This window comes from Malus sylvestris, chromosome 13, assembly GCF_916048215.2.
Source record: "Malus sylvestris chromosome 13, drMalSylv7.2, whole genome shotgun sequence".
NCBI lineage: Eukaryota > Viridiplantae > Streptophyta > Magnoliopsida > Rosales > Rosaceae > Malus > Malus sylvestris.
Window position 1 is genome coordinate 14500478 of NC_062272.1, and position 16761 is coordinate 14517238.

Below are 16761 nucleotides of genomic sequence, written 5' to 3' on the forward strand. Positions count from 1 at the left end.
TTTTTTTTCTAGACTCTTCAGGAGTCCCAATTTAATATCATCAACTCTTCAAGAGTTCTAATTTAATGTCATTGACTCTTGCAAGAGATTTTAGTATGTTGCAACAATATTATAATGATAGTACTCATTAAGGCAATTTATATCATCCATTGGTATTGAGTACATATTTTATGTTTTACCCTTCAGGGGCTTACTTCAAGAAGTTTGAATCCTTTAGGGATTTTCTACACTTCATGACACATTTTCCTTTGGAATTTATACAGAGCAATTTGCTCCCATGTATACTTGAGGGATTTACTTATGGAGATATAATGTGGGCGACTCACAACCCTTCGTATATAATTCTCCATTCATATGAACTCGTTTACAACCTTGTGTCATATCATGTAAGTGTATTACACTGTATTACAAATGCCCATATATAACCTCCTTGGTTCAACATCCTTTGGCTATTTGTATTGTATTCAAATATATATAGGTTCATTTGCCCACGTTCTTACAAAATTGTAATGGAATTGTCTTTCTCCATTTTTGGCCAATAATTTTCCTTTTGTCGACAAACAAAAGAACGTGACTCAATATTAACACAGCTCATTGATGAATTTAGTAGCTACTTGTAAAAACCAAAATTATCATTGGTTATCATCAATCTGTGATCCCATATTCTCATATGCATGCGCATGCATAAAAGCTTTTTTTATTTCTTTTGGATATCCATTGCCTCTTCAAGGGCATTATACTATCTCTTCCAGGATAGTCGTAATTTAGAGAATTCGGATCATAACCTCATTTTGAGCGTTATAGAGCTTGGATTTTAATCTCCACTTCTAGGAGTTGAGTCATTGGAACCTATACGTCTATCATGCTACATGCAAAAGACATCAATATTCCCATGTCTGCGGATTGTCCTTTCTAGAACGTATTATCCATGCAGCGACTGTCATGCTTCTGGCATGCAACAATTATGCTTCAGGAATGCAATAGTTCAGTAGTGCCATATTCCTTTTCTTTTTTTTCGAATGACTGAACCTTTTGAGTCTAAAGGTCTGCCACACTTCAGACGTGCAACAGATAAATCATTTACTGCCTCATTATATTGTCCAATGAGGACATCAATTCTTGTAGGCACATTTGCAGTAAGTATATGTGATTTCATCACTTTCGTTGCATCATTCAATTATTCCAATTTCATTTTCTCATTGTTTGTTTCGTGAATCCAAATAAGACAAATTATCTTCGTTCTTCTGGAATGATATTTTCTCATCATTCTTCTGGAATGACATTTTCTCATCATTCTTCTGGAATGACATTTTCTCATCATTCTTCTGGAATGATATTTTCTCATCATTCTTCTGGAATGATATTTTCTCATCGTTCTTCTGGAACGATGTTATTTTCTCCCCCTAACGGCGGGAAAATTGTCTTATCAAAATGATAGTCCGCAAACCACATGGTAAACATATCCCCAGTCAAGGGTTCTAAAAATTGAATGATAGATGATGTTCAACATTAATGCCCATTTCAGTAAGTTGTGGCAGTGCAATAGGCACATAGATAACACAACCAAAAACTCGTAAATGTATAATGTTTGGTTGGTTCCCAAACCCGAGTTGTACTGAGAAGTATTGATGGTTGATAACATATCTCAACCGAATTAATAATGCATCATGTAAAGTTTACATGTCCTCATGTAGAAAACTAGCAATTTCGTTTTCATGAGCAGAGCGTTGGTAATCAATTTCACCCACTTAATAAATGCTTCTGCTAAACCATTTTAAGTATGGACATAAGGAACTTCTGGTCCTTGTTTAATAGTCTGTGAACCGAGACTCTTATGTCCTTTATTATGGTTAAGTTGAGGCACTGCGGCACTTTAAACTTACGGTACTCATCAAGGAATTTCATGTCCTGATCTTCAGGATCAAAGGACTTCATGCCTGATCTTTTTGTATGATGGAACTTCGGGTCCTATCATTTTATGTGATAAGGATCAAGAAACTGCAAGTTCTGATCTAATCAAGGAACTCTGGGTCCTTGTTATACTCATTGTAACAAAAGATAAGTACAATAAATAAATTAAAGCAATAGGCGGTAATTCCAGCCATAGTAAATAAATTGCATTTAAGTAAATAAAGCTTGTGACAAGGGTTTTAATTCAGCACCATTCACATAAATCAAAACTTAAAGCAGTAGGTGGTAAAACCGTCCATGATAAATAAATTGCTTTAAAGTAAATAGAACTTGTGACATGGGCTTTAAACCAACACCATGCACATAAATATCAAAGCTTTAAAGCAAAGGGTAATAATTCTACCCACTGTAAATAAATTGCTTTAAATAAATAGAGCTTGTGAAAGTGTTTTAAGCCAACACCATTCACATAAATAAATAGTATCAAAACCTTTTATTTTGTCACATGCTGCACAATTCCTTTGATTTTTACCTTTTTCAAGCTCATCAGTCTCTTTCCTTATCTCCTGATTATGTATTATTCCTCCTTGTCTTTTTGTTATTATTATTATTTTTTTTTCTTACTTTCCACATGGTGCCGTGCACCTTTGTCTTCATTTCCAATTTCTTTTCTTTGTTTATTATTTCTTCCACATGGTGCCAAGGCACCAAAAACCTTTTCTTTATTTTATTTATCTTTTCATATGGTGGTGTAGGCTATGGTGTGGTTGTCAAACATGGTAGATCAGACAAGCTTTCCATCTCCATTATTTGCGCCAGCATGCATCTGCAACTTCTGCAAAAATAGAGAAACAAAAGCTAATGCCATGAAAGATCAAAGAAAAGTTTTATACCATCCTTCTTGATGTGAATCTCTATGTTATTGGTGCGGCTGCTTCCTGCCTATTACAGAGAAGTTTTGTTGACAGTGACATGGAGTTTGCCGTCTTCCTTGATCTCCGCTTGCAGCTGCTGCTTAAGCAGATCACCACGTGTTCTGAAGGGACATCGGACAGCGCGGGCGCAGCTGTCAGGTGAGGATGACAGAGTCTGTCCTCCAACGCCAGCGACGATAAGGCAGATGAGTGCCATGGTGAAGATGCTCCATCTCGAGTCCTTGAAGATGATGATATTAGGTGCCTGCTTGCTCATGCAGGTCATCAACAGTAACCAAAGATGACAGCAAGCCAAATGGAGCTCAAGCTGATCTTGTGATTTCTCCATGGGTCTGAGATAAGACCAACAATTCTCGTTTCTTTCCACCGACACGAGAGCAACTCGTGCTGATAACGTGTTGTAAAATCGACTGTGGGTGCAGTGGAATAAATGAAACAAGACACAAAATTTACGAGGTTCCTCTACAATTAGTGTGACTGGAGTACGTCCTCGGGGCAGCAGTGGTGCTTTCATTATAATTTGAAATAATAAGAGTACAAAGATAACTCTCTCTATTATCTCCTCTCCTCTTCCTCTCATTTCTCTCTTCCTCTTTCTTTTTTTTCCTTTCTCTCCCGTGAACCTCTCACATTCATCTATATCTATGTTGTGTTTCATAAGGCTTGCTTTTATAGAAGCAAGTCACAAGCAGCATAGTGAAAGGCAAATGAATGGGTTAGTGGCCAGCCATCCATTCACCTTTACAACACTAAATTTGTTTTCAGGTTTTTAGTTTTTAGTTTGCGCTCTCTTCCGTGCAGATATCTTCCGGTTCCACCAACATGCGTCTACCTTTTGCTCATCCCTCTTTTTCTCCTTTCTTCCTAACAAAAATGTAATAACTACAACTAAAACCGAAATGGTTATGTATCGGTGTTTGGACCCAAATTTACACCATCGGCCCGTGCAATCAAGGTCGTTGAGTGAGCATAGCTCTCAATCGTTGGATGACAAAGTGAAGATAATTTTTATCATTATTAAAGGATAATATTATGATTTTAATCATGATGTTATCTCTCAGTAATATTTTAAATTATTATTTGATTATATCTCAATTGCCTTTGGATGAGATGTTGGTTTTGGCCACGTGATTATGTTTTTGGGGATTAGATTCGATCTTATTTTGCGTGCATAGCTGCACCTGGAAGCAAAGTGGTGGACATAAAGTTCTAATTGGACTAGGAGATAGTCCACGATTTCTTTTGAAGCATGCAAAGGATAAGGAGGAAAAAACAAATGTTTTTTTTTTGAATAATGGTGAGGAAAGTTGTCAGGTGATGGACGATTTGAAAGGCCATCAACTATATATACATATATATATATGTATATATATAATTGGTAAGCAGTCGGCATGCTATGGAAAGCGCAATACACGTGGAAGGAAAACAACGTTATCAAGGTGGTTTTTTGGCAGTGCCTCCTTTATTGCCGAGTCTAGGAGATAATGATGCCTCTAAAAAATAGGCTGTTGCTTATCTGGAGAAGTCTTTTACTGGGATTCTAGCTGACGAGTTTGAATTAAAATCAAATCTTGCAGTAGTGTGAAGCTGCGCCACACAACATTTGTTCCTATAAATACAGAGGTGCTGTGCAACGTGAAGGACCTCCAATTCAACACACAAAAACTGCCCTGCGCAAACTCTCTCAACAGCTTTGAGATTTTTTATTTTCTCTTTTCGCTGACACATCTTCCGTTGGCATCAACAGCACTGTGAAAGCAACCGGTGATATCTTAAGTCGGCATAGATAGCTCTGTCACCGTAGAATCAGCCGGTCTCACAGCATCTTCCGTTGGCATCAACAACACTGCGGCGATGACGGTTGATTACCTATCCAAGTCTCGGTCGAGAAGGATTTCTGAATCCTTATTGATCGAGGTCATCTCATCAGCCTTCTCGGTAAAGTGAGGTGTTACAGTTATTACATTTGGCACATTGAAAGCCGAATTTGATATTGAACTTCGTAAGAATAGTAACCTTGTCTTCAGGTTCAAGAGCCCAAGAGGCCGAGACGTGTTCCTTTCTCGGCCGCAATCGCAAGACGCAGAAGTCAGCCGCGCACCCAACGCAACGTCAACAAAATTTACTCCTCGGCCGAGCTCGGCCGACGAGTTGGCACGCCCCGCATTCACCGAAGGACTTAGTTAGCTTATAGATTACTCGGCCTGCGCGCCACGTAGGCTTGGTAGTTTTTAGGGTCAACAATCGGAAACAAATTTATGACGCTTACAAAACTCTCATTTTTGGTGGGAGGCATAAAACCATAGGGCATCTCCAACTAGTATACGTATATGACAGCGAAATGGTGTGGGAGGTTCTTCCGGGTTACATGGAGGACGCCGGTCCAGTTCAAACTACAAAACTTTACAAAGAAATACTGGTACATAAAACTCCCAGAGGCATTATTTAATCACTACTAATAGAGAGCAGCTGATAAGATAAGGAAAACCACTACGCTGACAACGTCACTCCCTTGACATGCTTCAAGAACCAATCCAACAAGTCTTGATGAGCCTCCTCGGCAGATTTACAAGCTGCTTTGTCTTCAACATTGTACCTCACCGTCCACCCGTGTGACACTTTCGGGAATATCTTCACATGGCTCTTAACCTGTGATTCCACAAAACCAACGATCGTTTCAACAATTTCGAAAGTTTACCACTACAAGATACCACAGTAGTGAACGCAAACGTGGAAGGGGCTGTTTTTGGTGTTGTTCTATCATTTCTTCGAAAAGAACAAATTAAAACGTTTTCGAAAACCATATCTCAGCATTGGTATATGAGTTCTCGGGCACCCTTCCCTTACAAGTTGTTTTTGCAAGGGCAAGTTACCTATAAGTATTAAACCATGCACAATTACATGTCATAATATTATAATATGAAAGACAAAGTTCGCAAGGCATCTCAACTTGGAAATGTCGATGATTAGAATAAATAAACAAAGGCACAAAGTATTGAAGATGAAGGATGTTCCTACCCCATTTGCAGTTAAAACCTCTTCAAACTGTTTCACGAGTTCAGGCGGGGACATCCGATCAATCTCAGCTCCAAGTATAGAAATCGGAACCTTAACCTCTGAAAGTAGTTCCAGGAATAGATCACAGAATGAGTGTGAGGCTAATTATTTGTTTTTTCTGTTCCAATAATGGTTTCTAAGTAGATTTTTTCTGAATATTAATACAGATATCTTACTTTTGATATCATCCACAGTGACAAATGAAGGATGACACAGAACAGCAGCTTGGATTAAGGCGTGCTTTGCAAGTTCAACCACAACCTTGGCTGAAAACAGCGCAAATAATTCAACGTCAACCGACAAAGCAACAAATAAAAGTAAATAGATGCAAGGAAAAATGAAATAGAGCAACAAAGATGTTAACGAGAGAGGAAAATGAAGTCACCTCCCCAACAGAAGCCAGCAGCACAGATTGCAGAAACACCTTTGCTTTTTAGAGCTTCAAGAACTGGCTTTGCATCTTCAAATGCCTTGTCCTATCAATCCAAAAATACGATTCAGAACCTAACAATACTTGAACATATCCAAATTGCAAAGTAACTTTTATAACACCCCAATGCTAGGACTCGTATTTTTTCATTGCCACAGAAGGTGGAATCAGCGTAGCTGTGAACAACCATAAAGTTTTTAACATAACAACAGTCATGGGACTGCCAAGCTGAACCCACTCACATAAACATCTGAGATTTCTTGTAGAAGTACTTCGATCAATCATTAACAAAACAAAATGGTAACGGATATGCATAAGTAGACAATGATAAAAGAACCAACCAGTTCGTGATCTTTTATCCAAACAGGAAGAGGTCTATTGGCATCTTCAGGCACATAAGGGTCTTTGTTCAAGAAGTCGGGGACAACAACGAAGAACCCAGCAGCTGCAACTTTGTCAGCAAGCTTCCTTTACAATGGAAGGCAGGTGGCATTAGGTGAAGGATATATGGGAACATGGTAACTATACAGTGATTCAACACACAGTTGTTCTTCGATGAAAATCTCTGATGTCAGCAATTGGCATGTGAAATTTAAGCCTTCCATAGATTTTAGAGTGAACAATTTAAGAATATAGGTCTGGATCTTCAAACCATCAGAAAGGGTCATTAAAAAGGCAGGGTATCCCACAATCCGAAACTACTGGAATTTGGTTGTAAATACCTTAGAAAATTAAGTTAGACATAGATTACAGACCTACTGTAACTTTTATTCTTCTTCCTTAACGATTGTACTTTTTAAGTAAATTATTCATCAAACTTAACCAGCAAGGGTAACTAAAGGCCCCGAGTCAGTATCCGAAATCGAAAAAAGGACAGCATAAAAAGTTCAGATTCAAGAAAAAGCGATTCTTAGAACTAATCTAGCACATTAAGGACTGAAAATAAAATTAGCTATCGAAAAAAACCGAAGATAGTAGTCATCATACCTCAAGTTTGGAGCTTCAAATCCTGCATGACAAATCAAACATGTACCATTACAAAGCAGTTACAAAATACACACTTTCACCTAAAACTGAACGTCACATAAGCTAGATTATCATATGAAGAAAAAGAGAGGTTTTTGAAGTGGTGGGGAAGTTACCAAAAATGTCAGAGACGAGAAGGACGGCGAGCTTGGAGTCAGGGGAGCCAGTGACATAGGAGTCGAGACCGCCAAGCTTTTCGACATGACCGGTGCCGCTGGAGGGGTTGAGGGTCGGAGGGTTTGAGCAGCACTGAGGGCCTGACATTCTTTCTTCTCATGTGAGTCACAGAAACTGTTTGCAACTACTTAAGTAGCTAGAGAATGGTTCAGGGAGCTAAAAAGGTGTGACCACAATTCTGAAAGCATCTATGCGTTGCGTTACGTAGCTTGCTTTACACGCCATATATAGAAGAGTTTAGAAGAACTTATTGACTGAAAAGGTATGAGCCTCGCCACTTTTCATTCTTTTATTTGCATCATCTCAAACGTCACCTAGTTTGGAAGTATACGTGTGTTGCGTAACCTCAAACGTCACCACAGAAGTATTTTGAACATTTTGAAGTATATTTGCATCATCTCAAAACAGCATTAGATGTACGTGTTGTATTACTGTTACGCTAGATAGTTTACAAGCACATTTTGACTAGTTGTATGTAACAGACACAATATCATGACATCTTTTTTTGTCAATAATATTTTAATTTTGTCTGTCACATAAATTGTTAACGTGCTGATGTGGCAATGTACATTTTAATAATTTACTCATTAGAATATAAAAATTAGGCCATATGCTTTCGTGATCCGGGTGGTGAGACCGTAATTTAAAGTGGCCAATGTTGTGAAAAAGTTGTTCATAACACTGTGGTTAAGTCCGTTAGCAATATCAATTCAATTAGTAATTTTCAATCTTCGTTAGGGGAAAAAAATGTCCTTCACCCCCATTAGTCATCTCATCCAATCATAAGTCGTCATACTGACATATATTATTATTTTTTATTTAGAACTAAATAATAAATTAATAAACTGATATTTCCCCTGTTCGTGGCAGGAATTTCCGTCGGGGATGACTTCCTGGCCGACGAGCACACAGCTTCCCTGGGAGATTGGCGCCGGTTGAGGGCTGCTGTCGGGCTTCTGCTTTCCTGTCGGGCTTTGTCGGGCAAGTCTCGTCGGCCAAGACTTGTCGGGCAATACTCTTCGGGCAAGGCTGAAAGAGAAGGACAGCGTTAACTTTGAGAGGTGCCTTTGTAGGGCCTTAGGTGTAGGCCTTGAGGCTCACAATCAAGGTTAACATTTTAGTGCTCAGGCGTGCCACTGCCATCTTCAACATGGCAGATGTCGAATGGATGTCAAGTTTTAGTTGTGAATATGCATATGCCCGAGAAACCGTGTTAGATATAACAGGTGCCTTTGTGGGGCCTTAGGTGTAGGCCTTGAGGCTTCCTGTCAAACTAAACCAGTACTTGAGCATATTATATTTGGTCTTTATGGTTGTCGGAGTCTTATAACTATTATATTTCTGATTATCCGAGTCTGAGAGGTAGAGCAAACCCAAATAGGTGCCTTTGTGGGGCCTTAGGTGTAGGCCTTGAGGCTTCCCATTAGAGTTCGTTCCTATACTTAAACCATCTAGACCGCAGAATAGAATGAATCCAAATAAGTGCCTTTGTGGGGCCTTAGGTGTAGGCCTTGAGGCTTCCTATCAGAATCCATTCCATACTTAAGCGTTCTATGATAATCATGATATAATAGAAATAAAACCAAGAGGTAGGTCGATTACTTGCGCCCCAAGTAACTTCGGACTTCTCGTTTATCAAGGATTGTCGTGGATGGGTTAAGTCCACATAAAGTTCTTTTTTATGCCTTGAGGCCAAGGACTTTTAAACTAATCAGATTTACATGCCTGAGGGCTTAGGACTTGGATCTGATTTAAACACTGAAGATATATTCAAATCGGATCCAAGTACTGAGAAAGCTTTGTCATCGTGATTTTGCTATAAACAACTTGCATATAACTGGAAATATACAACATATTGCTAGACTTTAAAGAAAGAGAAGACAAAGACAGAGCAAAGTAGGTCGGGCAAGATTAAACCTTATCAATTAAGGCTGATCGTCTTGCAGGTCCCTATCTTTGTAGTTCTGTCAAAGGTCTGAAAGCTTAGAGGGGGAGAGGGGAAAGGAGAATACAAAAGGTGAATCGATACTACAACAAGTTCGAACAAGGTAGCAGAGCTATTACAGAGGTTGGGAGAAAAGATTATCCCGCAGGGGATGAAGGCTTGGGCTGACTACAACTTCGTTTTGAAAGGCAAATCTGGCTTTTTGAGCAGAGTTTGTGCTTTTGTTTGTTTGATTGAGTGTCTTTATTCCTGTCTTCTCTTCCTCCTTTTATAGACGACTCGGTTTGGCTCCTGTAGTAACAGCTTTGCCCGAATGCGGTCTGAGGGTGATGACTCATCAGCTTAATTACATGTAATGTCACCATAAAGTACTTTATGGGCTGTGCAGTCTGATCAGTCTACACCACTTGGTCCTTGGGTAGGTAGGAAAGTGGCCCTTATGAATTGTATCAAGTCAGAAAAAGCCCTTTCCTGCTTTCCCAAGTTTCGGCCGGGCCTTGATCTTCTATTCCTCCAGGCCTCCTTTTGGGCCGACTCCATCTTTGGGCCAAAAAATCAAGTTTTAATCCAAACATCCCCCACCCCGATCTTTCTCGTCTTTTGATTCTCAAGGAAGAAATAAAATTGGCAGCCAGGAAAGGAGTTTTCCAGAATTAAAACCTCATCATCCCCTATAACTTTCATAACCAATGGCGACTGATAGAGAGATTGAACGACATTGTGCATCAACAAGCTAACAACTGATCGAGTCCTGTTAGTGCAGCAAGACAGTTAGTTGTGCATGGTTTGTACATCTACTGTTAAGGATAGTTTTGTAAATGACTCAGTTGATGATAAAACTTAGAGTTGTCAATTTGTTGAGATAGTTGTAATAGGAGGTTAATTAGTTGGAAGTAATAGTTATTTAGTGTGTTGATGCACAAAATCAGTGAGGACTTTGTAGGCTTGGCAAACAGGTCGTGTCTGTCGTGTTCGTGTAACACATGTTATCTTAACGGTTCGTGTCGTGTCACACCCGTTATCTTAACGGGTCCTTAACAGGTCATGACCCATTATAACCTGTTAAGAAAAATATTTTTTTTTCTTAAATTTGCACATACCATGCATTGCCACATAAATATTACTTCAAAACATTAAAACACATTTGTCGTTTAAGTACTACATCTACACTCGAAAATAAGAGCATAATAAACAAACATCCATACACTACTAGTCTATTACAAAATATTAAATGTGCAAGGATATGCAAAATAAAAGAGTTTTTGTTTTCAAAGTTGTGAAGCATTTCTCAAAAGTTTAAATCTTGCCAATGGAACTCAAAGCTTGCATGTTATTCCTTTTAAAAAAATCCTCAATTTTCATCAATCATCATGACATAAGATTTTGTGGTATCCACTAGTGTAAATATTTTAAATTGAAGATCAAATTCATTGATTGTATTCATATCAGGTCAAGGAGTGTAGCTGTATAAAATCATCAAAATTGGAGTTAAAATAACCGTTAAATCGTGATTTTTAGTTGATAACCGTCGAAATTTTTTGTCCCGTTACTTGATCTATAAATGTTTGTTTTTTTGCAATTTTTGGCATATGCGATCTTGAAGCATATACAAACAAGTTTGACGGTTGGATTGTTGAAATTAGTTTTGTAGAATGTGTATCCCATCAAAACGATAGATTTACTAACACTTAGAGTTTATTTATATTTTCATTAAGTATAAAATAAGATTTTGTGGTATCCACTTGTGTAAATATTTTAAGTTGAACATCGAATTCATTCATTGTATTAATATATGGTCAAGCAGTGTAGCTGTAAAAAAAATCATCAAAATCGGAGTTAAAATAACTGTTAAATCGTGATTTTTACTTGATAACCGTCGAAAAGTTTTATCCCGTTACTTAATCTCTGAATGTTTGTTTTTTGCAATTTTTGGCCTATGCGATCTCGACATATATACAATCATGTTTGACGGTTGGATCGTTGAAACTATTCATAGAATGTGTATCCCATCAAAACAATAGATTCACTAATACTTAAGAGTTTATTCATACTTTCATTAAGTATAACATAAGATTTTGTGGTATCCACTAGTGTGAATATTTTAAATTGAAGATCGAGTTCATTCATTGTATTCATATAGGGTCAAGGAGTGTAGCTATAAAAAATCATCAAAATCAGAGTTAAAATAGCCGTTAAATCGTGATTTATCATTGATAACCGTCGAAAAGTTTTGTCCCATTACTTGATCTTTGAATGTTTGTTTTCTGCAATTTTTGGCGTATGCGATCTCGAAGTATATACAAACATGTTTGACGGTTGGATCGTTGAAACTAGTTTCGTAGAATGTGTATCCCATCAAAACAATAGACTCACTAACACTCAAGAGTTTATTCATACTTTCATTAAGTATAACATAAGATTTTGTGGTATCCACTAGTGTAAATATTTTAAATTAAAGATCGAGTTCATTCATTGTATTCGCATAGGGTCAAGGAGTGTAGTTGTAAAAAATCATCAAAATCGGAGTTAAAATAACCGTTAAATCGTGATTTTTCGTTGATAACCGTCGAAATTTTTTGTCCTGTTACTTGATCTCTGAATGTTTATTTTTTGCAATTTTTAGCATATGCGATCTTGAAGCATACACAAACAAGTTTGAAGGTTTGATCGTTGAAATTAGTTTCGTAGAATGCGTATCCCATCAAAACGATAGATTCACTAACACTTAGAGTTTATTTATACTTTCATTAAATATAACATAAGATATTGTGGTATCCACATCCACTAGTGTCAATATTTTAAATTAAAGATCGAATTTATTCATTGTATTCATATAGGCTCAAGCATTGTAGTTGTAAAAAATCATCAAAATCGGAGTTAAAATAATCGTTAAATCGTGATTTTTAGTTGATAACCGTCGAAAAGTTTTATCTCGTTACTTGATCTCTGAATGTTTGTTTTTTGCAATTTTTGGCGTATGCGATCTTGAAGTATATACAATCATGTTTGACAGTTGGATCGTTGAAACTAGTTTCGTAGAATGCGTATCCCATCAAAACAATAGATTCACTAACATTTAAGAATTTATTCATACTTTCATTAAGTATAACATAAGATTTTGTGGTATCCACTAGTGTAAATATTTTAAATTGAAGATCGAGTTCATTCATTGTATTTATATAGGGTCAAGGAGTGTAGTTGTAAAAAATCATCAAAATCGGAGTTAAAATAACCGTTAAATCGTGATTTTTCGTTGATAACCGTCGAAAATTTTTGTTCTGTTACTTGATCTCTGAATTTTTTTTTTTTTTACAATTTTTTGCTGATGCGATTTCAAAGCATATACAAACAAGGTTGACGGTTGGATCGTTGAAATTAGTTTTGTAGAATTCGTATCCCATCAAGTTCAATGGTATATTTATATTTATTAAGTAGATTTAAATTTATTTATTTTGTACATATAACACTTAAGAAATTGAATGGTTATGTATATTTAAGCCGATCCAATGGTCAACAATTTTTAATAGTTAATTTAATATATATATGTATATATAATTATTATAGTTATTAGGGGGTATAAAATTGTTAAATTAATATATATATATATATATATAATTATTATAGTATTTTTTTAGGGTTATAAAATTATAAAATTAATATTTTGGTTATCGGGTATCGTGTTGCCCACGTGTATACCCGAATCAACCCATTATCTTAACAGGTGTTTATCGGGTTACCCAATAAGACCCGATTCGTTATCATGTCGACCCGAACACCTGTTAATTTTGTGTCGTGTCGTGTTGGGTTATCGGGTCGTGTCAGGAATTGCCAGGCCTAGGACTTTGGTACAACAGAAAGTGTTAAGTTTGTGACCTTCTCTAGATTGCTCCGGTCACTAGTGTGGATAAATATGTAAATGGATAGGGACAAGGAAGCAAACACAAGATCTACGTGGTTCACCCAGATTGGCTACGTCCACGGAGTAGAGGAGTTCTCATTAATTGTGAAGGGTTTACACAAGTACATAGGTTCAAGCTCTCCTTTAGTGAGTACTAGTGAATGATTTAATACAAATGACATTAGGAAATATTGTGGGAGAATGATCTCCTTTTATAGAAGATTTTCTAGCTTTGTTCTGACATTGACATGTGTCGTGTTGTGATTGGCTTCTGATGTTGACACGTGTTGCGCTGTGATTGGCTTCTGATGTTGACACGTGTCGCACTGTGATTGGCCTCCTGGTTGGAGGGAAACTCTTCTGGGTCCTTGACAGTATAACGTTGACCGGTGTTTAATAGTTTCGGGATTGGTCAAGTATGGTACAAACAATGCTTCCTTAAGTTCCCAAGTGAGGGAAGCTCCTCAGTTGGGGACTTGCAAGATCCAAGCCGCTGAGTAATCACGAAACTTCTAAGTACCGAAGTGTGGTATCATCTTCACTTGCCTTATCTGTCTCATAGGTAGATGTGGCATCTTCTCTGGAAGTACTTTTCCTCCATTCAGAGGTGGTATCTTTACCAGTGAAGATGCATAAGGTAATGTATCAATTTCACTTGAAGCTTACTTGTAGTTTTAGGCTTAGTCAAGAACCATGTAGTAGGAGTCCCCCAAGTCGCCAAACTAGGAGATCTGCCGAAAGAGGTGACAGACAAGGTAAGCAATCAGAGCTCCAAGCAATCAGTCCCAGATCAGAAGTTTGATTTCGAGTTCCGGCTGATTGTTCTCATTCTCCCTATCTTGTAGGCAGCATTAAGGATAAAAAGAAGAAAAAGGAGAAGAGATGATATGAGATACTTTTGTTTTTTAAGAAGTAACTTTCCACAAGCTTATTCTTGAACTAGGCTGAATGGTTTTCTATTTTCCTCCAGAGTATAAGGCCGACTCAAGAATTTGAGGGTCAAAACAAGTCTATCAAATCAAGTGTGCGTTCGACCTTGATGATATAGGATAATTTTGCTGTTGACAAAGTAATAGATGAATCGGCACGTGTTCTGTTGCACTTGTCTCCACATGCTTCCTTGTATCCTTCTCACTTGCCCTATCTGTTCCTCAGGCAGATGTGGTATCTTTTTTGGAAGCATAAGATGTTGAAGATGAGTACTCAAGAGCAATGCCAGGTAAGTAATCAGGCAAGGAGTTCTAGGTAGTCAGTTCCTGACTAGAAGCTTGATTCCAAGTGCTGACTGATTGCTCTCTTTCTCCTTGTCTTGCAGGTAAGAACAAGGCCAAAGGAAAAGACAGGGAAAAAGCATGATATGGGATACTCTTACTTTTAACCCTGATGATATGAGATACTCTTGCTCTAGTGTGGCTTGTTTGCAGAGGTATTATCGGGGGGAAAATAAGCTGAGTATTTCGAGAGACTCTGCTGAGAGTGCCCTCTCGGATGTGAAGAAAAGTTGAGCATTTTGTTTTCATTTGCAAGTTTGCCTAGCTGTGGAGGATGAAGGTCGACATATATAGGAATTGTCCCAAAAACGGTAGTAATGTTGTTCCTTTACCCTTCTCGGTCATAGCAATGTAGTGTGAGCTACAAGATTCACGTGTTTTAACTTTGTCAGAGCACTTTGAAAAAATGGTCTGTGGTATCTGGAAAGCTGATGTTGCGTGTGAAGATTGCAGACAAACTTTATCCAAGGAAATCTGGCTCTCAAAGTTCGGAGAACGGTGCCTCTTCAGTTTTCGAACAAGCAATCCTGTCGGGGATCTGGCTCTCGAGATTCAGAGAACGGTGCCTCTTCGATTTTTTAGAAAGCAATCATGTTAGGAGTCTGGCTCTTGAGATTCGGAGAGCGGTGCCTCTTCGATTTTTTAGAAAGTAATCCTGTTTGGAGTCTGGCTCTTGAGATTCGGAGAGCGGTGCCTCTTTGATTTTTGAGAAAGTAATCTTGTTGGGAGTGTTTTCTCGAATGTGAGTAAAGGTTGGGCATTTTTGCCAATCTGCCTTGCCACGGAGCACAGAGGTTGACACACATAGGGACTTTCCAGTTATCAAGCAGTGATGTTGTTCCTTTACCCTTGTGGGTAATAGTAGGGTAGCTGGACCTTCAAAATTTATGTGTCTAAACTTTGTCAGAGATCTTTGGCAAAGTTATATGTGGTACTCGAAGAGCTAATGTTGCATGTGGGGATTGTCGACATATTTTACTCAGGAAAATCTGCTTCTCGAAATTCGGAGAGTGGTGCCTCTTTGATTTTTGAACAAACGGCCATGCTACCCTTTCTTTTATAGGGGCACCAATTGTGTGCAAGAAGTACGTTCAGAAAGTTATTGCTTGTAGGAATTTTCCCTTTATTTTGGTACTTCAGATATTTATTGGACCTCATTTCTGAAAATGTCTGGCACATCCGACCGTCGTTTTGACTTGAACTTTGGTAAAGAGGCAGCCATGCCTCCTCATGACAACATATGACGCCCATCATTCTTATCCCCTACTGGTCCTCTTACCGTTGGGGACTCTGTGATGAAGAATGATATGACCGCTGCGATAGTGGCCAGGATCCTTCTCACTCCCAAAGATAACAGACTACTTTCCAAACGGTCTGATGAGTTGGTTGTTAAGGATTCTCTGGCTCTCAGTATTCAGTGTGCAGGTTTTGTGTCTAATATGGCCCAACGACTATTTGCTCGAACCCGCCAAGTTAAATCATTAGCGGCTGAAGTGATAAGTCTCAAACATAAAATTATAGGGCTCAAGTATGAGAATAAACAGTTGCACAGGCTTGCACATGACTATGCTACAAACATGAAGATGAAGCTTGACCAGATGCAGGAATCTGATGGTCAGATTTTACTTGATCATCAAAGGTTTATGGGTTTGTTCCAAAGGCATTTATTGCTTTTGTCTTCTGGGGCTATACCGCGTAATGAAACTCCAAATGATCAACCTCTAATGCCTCCTCCTTCTGGGGTTTTGTCCAGTACTGAGACTCAGAATGATCACCCTCTGGTGCCTTCTCTTTCTGGGGCTCTGCTGACTGCTGAGACTTCTCCTAAGCAACCTTTGTGAAGGCTCCCTCTTGTTTGTTTATTTTGACTCATGTATATGTACATATTTGTAACTTATTGGAGATATCAATAAATAAGCTTTGCTTCATTTCAACGTATTGTGTTAAATACACCAAAGCCTTCTTCACTAAGTTCTTTGAAATTTTTCTTTTGTTGAAGCTTGTATGTTGAAGCTTTGTGAGTGAAGCATGTAGGTTGAGGTAATGTTCTCTTAATTTCCCGAGTGAGGAAAACTTCTCGGTTGGAGACTTGAAAAATCCTAGTCACTGAG

General features: G+C 38.1%; 1 protein-coding gene across 1 annotated transcript; it reads right to left on the reverse strand.

Annotated features, from left to right (window-relative positions):
- Window positions 1-5125: 5125 nt before the first annotated feature.
- LOC126596824 (endo-1,3;1,4-beta-D-glucanase-like) lies at window positions 5126-7745 on the reverse strand. The gene is made up of 7 exons (XM_050263485.1): window positions 7476-7745; window positions 7321-7342; window positions 6675-6801; window positions 6289-6379; window positions 6080-6169; window positions 5865-5962; window positions 5126-5495 (listed from the first exon to the last, which is right to left on the reverse strand). The coding sequence occupies exons 1-7, from the start codon at window positions 7621-7623 to the stop codon at window positions 5337-5339; spliced, it is 735 nt and encodes a 244-aa protein (XP_050119442.1). The 5' UTR covers window positions 7624-7745; the 3' UTR covers window positions 5126-5336.
- Window positions 7746-16761: the final 9016 nt, after the last annotated feature.

What these genes read in the sequence shown, in the direction of transcription:
- LOC126596824 (XM_050263485.1), bottom strand. Translation starts at nt 7,623, where the DNA reads ATGTCAGGCCCTCAGTGCTGCTCAAACCCTCCGACCCTCAACCCCTCC. An exon ending in TCTCGTCTCTGACATTTTTG is followed by an intron (nt 7,343 to 7,475) that starts GTAACTTCCCCA and finishes TTTGTCATGCAG; the next exon opens with GATTTGAAGCTCCAAACTTG. An exon ending in AGGTTTTAACTGCAAATGGG is followed by an intron (nt 5,496 to 5,864) that starts GTAGGAACATCC and finishes GTGGAATCACAG; the next exon opens with GTTAAGAGCCATGTGAAGAT.